This window comes from Nannospalax galili, unplaced genomic scaffold (genome assembly GCF_000622305.1).
Source record: "Nannospalax galili isolate Female #2095 unplaced genomic scaffold, S.galili_v1.0 scaffold566, whole genome shotgun sequence".
NCBI lineage: Eukaryota > Metazoa > Chordata > Mammalia > Rodentia > Spalacidae > Nannospalax > Nannospalax galili.
The window spans coordinates 2,280,948-2,290,875 of NW_008355811.1; the positions used below are offsets into that span (position 1 = coordinate 2,280,948).

The 9,928-nt window shown below is 48.6% G+C and overlaps 1 protein-coding gene across 1 annotated transcript in view; it reads left to right on the forward strand.

Annotated features, from left to right (window-relative positions):
* Nucleotides 1–4,608: 4,608 nt before the first annotated feature.
* Tmem132d (transmembrane protein 132D) overlaps nucleotides 4,609–9,928 on the forward strand; it is a 767,785-nt gene continuing 762,465 nt past the window's right edge. Inside the window, exon 1 of the mRNA XM_008853784.2 lies at nucleotides 4,609–4,912. Coding sequence (XP_008852006.1) covers nucleotides 4,834–4,912 — 79 coding nt within the window. The 5' untranslated portion in view covers nucleotides 4,609–4,833. The remainder of the gene's footprint in view (nucleotides 4,913–9,928) is intronic.

Here is a 9,928-nt window from a genome sequence, read left to right on the forward strand (position 1 = left end):
ACCCCAACCCTGAGCCTTCCCAACTGAGCACAGTTCTATCTCATTTCTTACACGTGGAGGGCGCCTTCTCCTTTTTTGTTGCTTGGCTGATGCCATACAGAATCACATTTGATTCATTCATATTGATTGACTTATGTGTCAAGCAAACACAGATACTGAGATAAGATGAAAAGAACTTGGAGTTCTCCCCGGGTTTCTGCACTCAGCTGGAAACTATGGGAAGAGCAACAAGGTTGGAAAGGTCACCCCAAGGCATCCTGGGATCCTCCACTTGCAAGCTTCCAGACACAGCTAAGCCCTTGGCCACATGTCACTTGAGGTGGGCCATGGTGTGGTTTGGCTCTCTAGCAGGCAGAAGCAGGGTCAGGGGACACAGGCAGTTCCTGTCACAGGTTCGTGGGAATGGATGAAAAAACCCAGGTGGATTTTGGGCAGCAGCCCTGCAGCAATCCATGGGAGGTCTTCACCCTGTCACACCTTCAGTGGCAGGAAACAGGATTTGCCTATGGACTCCAGCAGATGGAGTCTGTTCAGGGCCTGCCTGATTTCCAACACGGATCTATGAATAAGTACCTGAAGAGGGAACTGAGTCCCATTCTATGGTCACCTAGGGGACACCTGGGAATTCACAAACATTCTGAAGCATGTGAGTGGGGGAAGGGCAGCTGAAAGAGAGGAAAGGAATGAGATGGATCAGAACATTTTCAGTCAGAAGAACTAAGAATTCTGGTGACTCAACACAAGAAAAATTGATTTCCTTGCTGACTTCCCATTTACACCAGCAGCCCTCAACCCTCAGTGCTAGGCTTCAGGCTCACGGGGGCACCACTGACTCACAACAACCACAACCACAGCATCTTGAACACACTGGCGACAGGACTCCCAGGGCAGGAAGACTCAGGTTGTGTTTGGATGCCTTACTTTGTCACCTCTGCTCATGTTTATTTGGTCCGCTGCAAAGTCAAGTCTGCTGGGAAAGAGGAGGACAGGTGTGAAGAACCCTCACTCTTCCTTGTCCAATGTGTTTCCTGAACTGTATATGGGTACTCTCCCTGGTGGGTGGTGCCCCTCATGGCCCCAGCCCACTCTTCATTGGAATGCAGTCCCCACTCTTGAAAGAGACTATGGGTTGATCTGCCCGTGAATGGTTTTCTGGGAAGCTGGAAAGTAAAGGAACATGATCTAGACTTGGCTGCCCCTGCTGCATTGGCTGATCCAGGAGCTATCCTCAGCCCAACACTCCCAACTTTGCTTCTCCTTGTTTTCACAAGTCTTGTCATGGAGAGGAGAAAGTACACACACCCCTGCCAGCTGCAATTTGGTGTGGCCCATGCTTCAGAAGTGGATAGGACTTAGTTTAAAAGGAAGGGGGCATGTGAAGGCAAAAATATTAATAAAGTAAAAACTGCTAATGAATTACAGATAGATACTGCACTTTTCACAGAAAGACAATCCCTCTTCATTTTCCCAATGCTGTTGATTGAACCCAGAGCCTCCTGTATGTTAGACAGGCACAGCACCACTGAGCTACATCCCCAATGCTTCCTTCTTTAATTTCTAAACAAGGACGTTGGGAGTGGTCCTGGCCTGAGTCTTTCTCCTCCTGTCATCAAAAGGATGAGAGTGGGGGAAGTGGAATTCAGCCTTACCCCACTTGGTCTCAGATGCCCACAGCATCTTCACACCCTCAGTGGCTTAAGTGCCTTCAGCACTGGACATGCGGCAAGGGATGAAGGAACCAAGCCTTTACCATCCTTTGAAGCTGTCTTGAAGAACATTTTGTCTTCTTGGAAAGCAAAAATCTTGCTCTGTGTCAAGCTTCATCCCCCAACATGAGCAGTGCAATTTAGTCACCAGCAGAGTTTGGCTTACCAATTGATTTATGGCCCTGCAGATGAAGCATATATTCTTGGAGGACAGTATTCTTCTGGTGGCTGAATTGAGAATGACAAGACAGGCAGTTTTGATATGCAGGGGTCCCTGAGGCATGGGCTGCAGCTGAGGACCTGGCAGGTTACAGTACCATGACTGTGTGCAGGTCTTTTTAAAGATCAGCTTTCCCATCTTTAGCTGTGCTAATCATCCACAGAGAACAGTACCATGGAGAGAGGAGGAGGGGGCCACTCTTGCCTCTTATTTTAACCACTCATCAGCTTTGCACAGTGTCAGCTTTCCAAAGAGCAGAGCAAACTTTTGTTTAACTAACTAAGTGTGATGAAGAAATCAGGAAAATTCCAGGTAGCAGCTAGAATCTGGCAGTCCCCTTTTATCTTAAGGACATAGAGAAAAATCTTGTGCAGAAATGTACCTATGGTGGCAACTCAGGAAAAAAATAATGCAATTTGACTTAGAAGAAAAAAGTTAGCTGATTTTTTTTTAAAATCAAAGAACAGAGGCTACTAGCTTCTAGACAGAACATTTAAGAACTGTTTTAAAAATAGACCTGGGTACACAGAACTGTCTTACCAGTGAAGAGTGAAGGAGAGCTGGGCTCAGCACAAGGGGTCATGTCAAAGGGTGAAGCCTCAGTTTCTCTAAGTCAGGGGGAAGGAAAAGGAGACACATACTTATGGTTCTCAGTATGCATTCTCACGCAGTTGGCTCAGTGTGGTCTGGAATTTGTTGGTAGGGCAGCCTGGGGTGCCGCCTGGCCCAGCCACACCAGCTGTGGGGATGAGCCCAGCTATCACATTAACCAGCGTTCAGGCCAAGCTGATGCTGCTGGTTCAAATGTTAGGAATGGACAAGCTGCTAGATTTTTTTTTTTTCAGCATCAACTCTAGATAGAGCTTGTAGGAAAGATACAAAGGAAATTTACAGAAAGTTTAAACTAAATAAAAGAACATCACAAAAACACAGACATTAAGGAAGACACTCGTAGGATAAAGCTGAAACCTCCAAGACAAGAACGCCCAGAAAGACTGTCTTCTGATCGTCCTCGAGATTTTGAAGGATGAAAGCTCTTAAAGGTGGGTATAATTTTGCAGTTATGGACATAAAGAATCAGGCATAGATTGTCTCCTTACTAGACAAGGATTGCACCTTTAGCCAGATTCTGTGGTTCTTGTGTTGGTTGATCACATCAGCTTGACTGGGTTTAGAATCACCATGGAAACACACCTTTGGGTGTTTCCACAAGGGGATTTCCAGAAAGATTTAACTGAGGAGGAGACTCTGCCTGAAGGTGGGCAGCATCATGGATGGGCTGGGGTCCTGGAGTGAATAAAATGGAGGTGAGCTGAGTGCCAGCATTCATCTCTGTCTGCTTCCTGGTGGTAGACATGCTGTGACCAGCTGCCTCGTGGCCCTGCAGCAATGATTTCCCCACCAGAGTGGACTGTATCATCAAACTGTGAGCCACAATAAACCTTTTTTCCCTTAAGCTGATTTTGTAAAGTATTTTGTCACACCAACAAGTAACACAATCCACTTTTACCTGCAAAAGTGAATTCTTCTGTGGGACTGGGGATTTACTCCTCTCTGAATCCCCATGTAATCCATGGGCTCCAAAGCTCCATGGAACACAGAGGGCTTGGGTTCAGAATTCTAGCATGGAGACTAAGGATCTTGGTATGAGTGGATCTTAGAGACTCCAGAAGACACAAGTGGAAAGCCAGGCATGTTAGTTTATCATCGAAAGTCTTCCCCTAACTGATCAGTCCCTTGTACCCAAACGCCAGCATCAAGCCAGGATGGAATTCTAGGGATACTAACTTGGTGGTCCTTCTGGGAATCCAGGGTCAGAATCCCTGCGAAAAGCCTGCCTGTTGGTTAGGGTCCTGAGCTGTACTATTGCCTGAGGGCCCCCTGCTGCCCCAAGCTCTGAGAAAGCTGAGCATATGGCCCTTTGACACCTGTTGTGAGTGCGGGCAGCACCCCACTTAGACTCTTCAGAGCTGGTGGGTGTCCTTTCATCCGCACCAGCCCCCTCCCCTTTGCGCAGGCTGCAAGGGTGCCGGGGGAGGCTGGGTGCCCGGCAGACCAGGGAGGTGGGACCTACTTTGCGGATTGGGGCTCACAGCTGTCACTCTGAAAGGGTGGGGCTTAAAAAAGAGACAAAAATTGTAAAGCAACAGCCCCAACCCGCACCGGGCAGCGCTGCGCTCGCTCGCGTGCGCTCCGGATGTGGCGGCGGTGGAGCTGGCGGTGGTGGGGCCCGGCTGCGGCCCGGAGCCAGCGCTTGCAGGTCGGCGCTCTGCTCACCAGCCTCCTTCGGGCGCCTCCGGCCGCGGTGCATCTCCCGAGCCGGCTGTGTGCTGGGCGCGGATAAGCTGGGAGAGCCTGACCGGGCCCGACGGGCCGGGGCGGAGCCGCAGCGCCCTGCAAACTTTGGGCGCCGGAGCGCGCGCGTGAGGCCCGCGGCACGGGATGGGGACGGCGAGCCAACGCTCCCCGGGTCATCCCGCGCGCCCGGCCACCCTCCCGGGGACCCGGGTGCCGCCTCTGCCTGCTTCCTGGGCTCCGCAGCCCTGCAGCCCCACCGCCCGTGTCCGCTAGCCACTCGCGCCACCAGCCGCCAAAGCCCAGGACCGTTCTCTTCGCTTGGAGACACAGCGACTGAGGCTCGCCTCGTGGATTAAAATTAAATTAAAAAGCCAGTCGCGGCGGGGGCGAAGGACGGAGGTGGGCTTGGCCTGCGCTGCTGGTCCCCCGAGCCCGCGCGGCCTGGCCATGGACTGGCCGGGCTCGACGCGCCGGGGCTGTTCTGGTCTCTAGCCAGACGCGCCTTCGCCATTTAGTCCAGCCCAGACCCTCCAGGGAACCTGGCGACATCCCTCTTTCATCCAGACAGTACCACGAAGGAGCCGAGGACTTGCGCTCCACGACTCCAGGATGTGCTCCTCTGAGATGGGGACGCTGTGGCACCTCTGGTCTCCAGTGCTCATCAGCCTGGCCGCCCTTTTCTCCAAAGGTGAGCACTCTGCCGCCACCTGGACCGGGACTAACTTTGCTGGGAGTGGTGAGAGAGTGTGTGCGTGGATGTGGGCGGCCTGGAGAAAGGCGTGGGCGTGTGTGTGTGTGTGCGCGTGCAGGTGGTGTGTGTGTGTGTGTGTGTGTGTGTGTGTGTGTGTGTGTGCAGGAGGCGTGGAGTCAAGGTCCTGGCCAGGCCTCAGGTGATTGCCTGGAAGACTTGATAGGATGCGAAGCCAAGGCTACCTAGAACGCTTTTTAAGTAAGAAGGGGTTGTGAACACTGGCAAGCTGAGCCAGATGTCGGAGAGGAGGATTAAAAGATTCCTGGAATTTGGAGTGGACTTCCCCATCCGCCCTAACCTGTTTGGACATAAATTGGAATAGCGTTGCTGTATGGAATGTCAAGCGGTGCACCACGGGGGACTTCTATGAATCTGAATTGGCCCTGGTCCTTTCAGCCCAGGGTCTCCAGGGTCCCCCTCCTACAGCTACTGTGTTGGGGACATCCTCACAGGCTGTTCTGAGTTGAACTGTGCCTGTGACCTAAACTATCACAGTGGGGTCTTGACTCTAAGTGTGAGCAGAGGCAGGAATCCCTCCTCCCCCAACACACTGCTCTCTCTGTTACCACCCTCCTCCCTGCCTGGGACAAGCAAGTTTGAAAGCTTGGGACAGAGATGCCTGGAAGAGCAACTGATCCCTGCAGGACACTGTAGAATCAACAGTTCTCTGAATGATCAGGCAGTTTCTATTTATGGATAGCAGTCCTCCCCCCATGCCCCTTTTCTACAAAGAAGCTAAGATTCTTTGCAGTCTCCTGTGTGTGCTGAAAATCCCTGTAAACACATTTTTCTGTGAATATTTTCCAGGGAAGATGGAGATCTCCCTTTGAAACTTCCCAGGCAGTTGTCACACAGGGTCTTTTAATCACACGTTTTTCACTTCTGACTTCTCTAGTCTCTGGGAGATCTAATTGCTTTGGATCTGGTAATAGATTTTAGCAGATCACTTGCTGGGCTTTTGTGCTGGAATGATTTAGGGAGATTTTGTGTTTACCTAGTCCACCGTCTTTTCAAGTGCTGTTGAAAAGAGCTCAGGTCTGGTAATGGTGAGTGAGAGGCACTGGCAGGACCGAGCTTTTGGGATGTTGAACACACAGGACACCTAAGAGGAGGTTGGAGAAAGAAGGCAGGCATGAGGTTAAAAACCCGTCTCTACAGCGGTAGCTCTGACTCTCCCATGTCTGTGAGACGTGCTCAGTATCAGTGTCACTTGGTTTTATGAGAGGAATGGCTGTCTCTGTTTTTATGCTGCAGTAACAAGGTTTTATTAAGAAAGGTGCAGAGTGGCTTTGGACTGCACTCCAAGCATGGTGTTCCTTCTACTGTGAACAGAACTCTCTTAGCCATTTCTTCATTATGTGGTGCTGTGTTGAAAGGACAGATTATCCTCGTACTTTAAACGTGTTCTTAAAGAAGGCACTGAATGTGGGAGCCGTCTCCTTTTTAGGTGGCCAGAGCCCAGCTTGTCAATAATGCTATCAGGCCAGCATAGAACATGTTCTGTTCATGGACTTTGGAGCCAGAGTTCAACTCAGACAGCTGAAAATCCATCTGCCTTGTGTGGAGTCTTCGCTCAATGGTGAGCCTGGCTGAGCACGTGCAATGTAATGCAGCCACCCCACACATCTGTGAAGAGGAAAGGAAGAGTGATTCTGTCAGATGTGTGAAAGGGGATTTCACGGGGTGGACATGACTTTTAGACTCAAGGATAGCTCTGTCTTTGCCCCAGGTTTTTTTTTTTTTTTTTTCCAAATCCTTCACTTGGAAGTTGTCTGATCACTTGCAAGTTCTTTTCAAGTCATTTATTTTTATGTGTGTGTATGCTGTGCATGTTTGCAAGTATGTTTGAATGTGAATAGGGGCAAATATGTGTGTGGGGGTATGTGTGCATGTGTGTGTGCCCACATGCCTGTGTAGGCTGGAAGTTGACTGGGTGTCTTCCTTGATTGCTCTACACCTTGTTTTCTGAGGCAGGGTCTCTTGACGAATCTGGAGCTTGCTGATTCTTAGTCTCTATAACCAGCTTGATCTGGGAATCTCCTGACTCTGGTAGGGGTTATGGGCAGATGTCTATCAGGCATTCATTTACATGTGTTTTGGGGATTCAAACTCAGGTCCTCATGAGTGCACAACAAGCACTTTATTCACAGAGCATCCCTCTGCTCCCTCATCTGCAAATTCTAACTTGCTTAAAACTGAGTATGAGTTGCACTGAAGAGAATCCTAGTTTCAAGTAAACCACACTCTAAAATGTCTCATTTGTCTGGGACTGAGTGAAAAATGGAGTTAGTGTCAGATATTCAATATCCCTTTCATTGTGCTACTGTTTTTACTTTATTCTTCCCAAACAGGAATCTGTGAATACAGTGGAATGCACATTTTTATATCAGGCTTGTGACTTTGTACCTTATACACATAAATTACTGAGCAGGTACTGTAAACGCACCCTCATTTGGCTCTTTGAAAATACAAACATAAATAAAATGTTATCTCTTATACTCCTGTCTCCTTGGGACCTAGGAGTCATGATATGAAACACAAAATTTGACAAGAGACCTTGGCTTATGACCCCAAACTTTTCTGGAAAGTGACCTTAGATAAAATTGTCCAAGGAACTAGTGTCTTACCTTTACATTCTAGTCCTGGCTAGAAACTTGATGTTGCAGCCTGCATATGCTCTGAGCTTTGTGAGAAGGGCAGGTGTAAGGACAGTTAGTGAAGAAGAAATATCTATGGGAAAAAAATGGGCATAGACTAAGGGGGGTTTTAAATGTAACAGTTGGGCAGTCGCCACTTTCAGGCCACTGGTCCCCACCTTCTCCTGTAGGAATCACCTTTTGTTTTCTGGTAATCACCTATGAGAAGCAGATGCTGAGACCCACCATCCTGGAGTAGGAACCAGTGTACTTATGTGGCACCTGTGCTTGGGCTCCACCTCCCTATGTGCTGTAGCAGTGGACATCCTGGGCTGGAGTCCTCATCCTGGCAGCCTGGACCCAGTGCTTCCATGGTGACCTCCTTGTGGGTTAGATCAAGCCTCTGTGAAACTTGAAGAGAAAGTTGAGGAGAATTGAGCTCCTGAAGCCATGAAGAGTAGGGAGAGAGCTTAGGCTTCTAGTGGTATCCCTGGAGTCACAAGAGCAGGGAGAGGTATTTAGAGAGAGAGAGAGAGAGAGAGAGAGAGAGAGAGAGAGAGAAAGTGAGAGATAATCCTTATCTCTCACATTAAAATATTGTCAACATTAAAGGCTTGAAATGGGGCAAGCAGGAAGTTTTCTTTGAATTAATGAGTTAAATGAAATTATTTCAGAGGCAGGTGGATCTCTGTGAGTTCAGGGCCAGCCTGGTCTACATAGTAAGTTCCAGGACAGCTGGGGCTACAGGGAGACCCTGCTTCAAAAAGACCAAAACAAACAAACAAACAAACAAACAAAAACATGTGGCCAGGTGTGGTACATGTCTGCAAACTCTGGAGGATGAAGCAGGACGAGTCCATGTTCTAGGCAAGTTTGGGCTACATAGCCAGATCTTGTTTTGTTGTTGGTTTTGTTTTTTATTTTTGTTCTTTTTGAGACAGGGTCTCCCTGTAGCCCCAGTTGGCTTGGAACTTACTATATAGACCACACTAGCTTTACACTTACAGAGATCTGCCAGCCTCTGTCTCCTGAGTGTTGTAATTAAAGATGTGCACCACCATACTTGACTGTTTTTTTTTTTTCAAAAAAACTTACATCCCTAAGTTTTTGAAGGTAGAATTCCAAGTTTGAGGATCTGTTTTAATGATTTCTATTTTTAAAAGCCAAGAAAAAGGAATGAACTAATATTTTAAAAATACATTATTATAGAAACACATATTTTTTATTTCCAATTCTTCTATCTATTCATCTGTCCATTTATTTAGTTATTATCCATCCATCCAATCACTCATTAGCCCATATGTCCATCTATCTAATCCCGGTACATCCATTCAACCATCCATCCATTTGTCCACCTGCTTTCAGTGGCTCCACACCTTCGCAGGAAGTATTTGTGAGTGCTGTGGGGACACAGGGTTAGGTCCCTGGGGTGCTCACACTGAAAACGTTTCCTGCAGTTATTCTTCTAGATTTCAAAGGGCCACAGCCCAGCTCTACTGTTTAAGTTGCAGGTTTGAACCTTGATGGATCTGTGGTCACAGCCTCTTTCTTTTGTTTTGTGGCTTCCTTCATCCCCTCCCTTTGTTATTTTATCATATTGACTTCCCTCTAAGTACTAGACTGTACTGGATGCCGCACTGAGCACAGGCAGTACAATGGGGAGATAAAGGCTGTACCCAGATCTAGCATCTGCCTTCTCAGAGCCTGTGGTGTGCAGAGAAGTGGGAGGACACATTATATGCCTAAAAGAAGACAAGCTACTGCTGCGGCATGTGCTTGAAGGGACAGCACCAGTGTCTCTAGAGGCAGGTACACCAGCATTTGACCAGGGTGACTACATGGGAGCTTCCTTTCCTTTTCCTGAAGGCTGGTGTCAGCTGGAGGAACAGCTAGGGGAGAGACCTGTGAAAAAGAGGTGAGAAATTGGACTGGGACTAAGGAAAGCCAGTGTGGCTGGGGTGGGTGGGGTGGTGGAAGTCACAGTGCTGCATGGCGAGGGGGGGGGGGGGGGGGAGAAGATAGCTGGCCAGAAAGAGCTGGACAGACAAGTTAGCACCACCCTTCCTCTCAAAGTCATAGGGGTGGATGGAAAACCTGGTGGTCCCTCCTCTACAGGCTATGTGAGGGGCTCCAGTGGTTGTTTAAAAAAACAAAAGGACCAGCAAGATGGCTTAGCAGGTAAAGGGCAAAGGTGCTTGCCGCCAAGTCTGATGACTTAATTTAGAGCCCCAGAAGCCACATGGTAAAAAGAGAGCGCTATATCCCGTAAATTGTCCTCTGACCTCCAAGTGCATACTTAAGCCCTCTCCATATATAT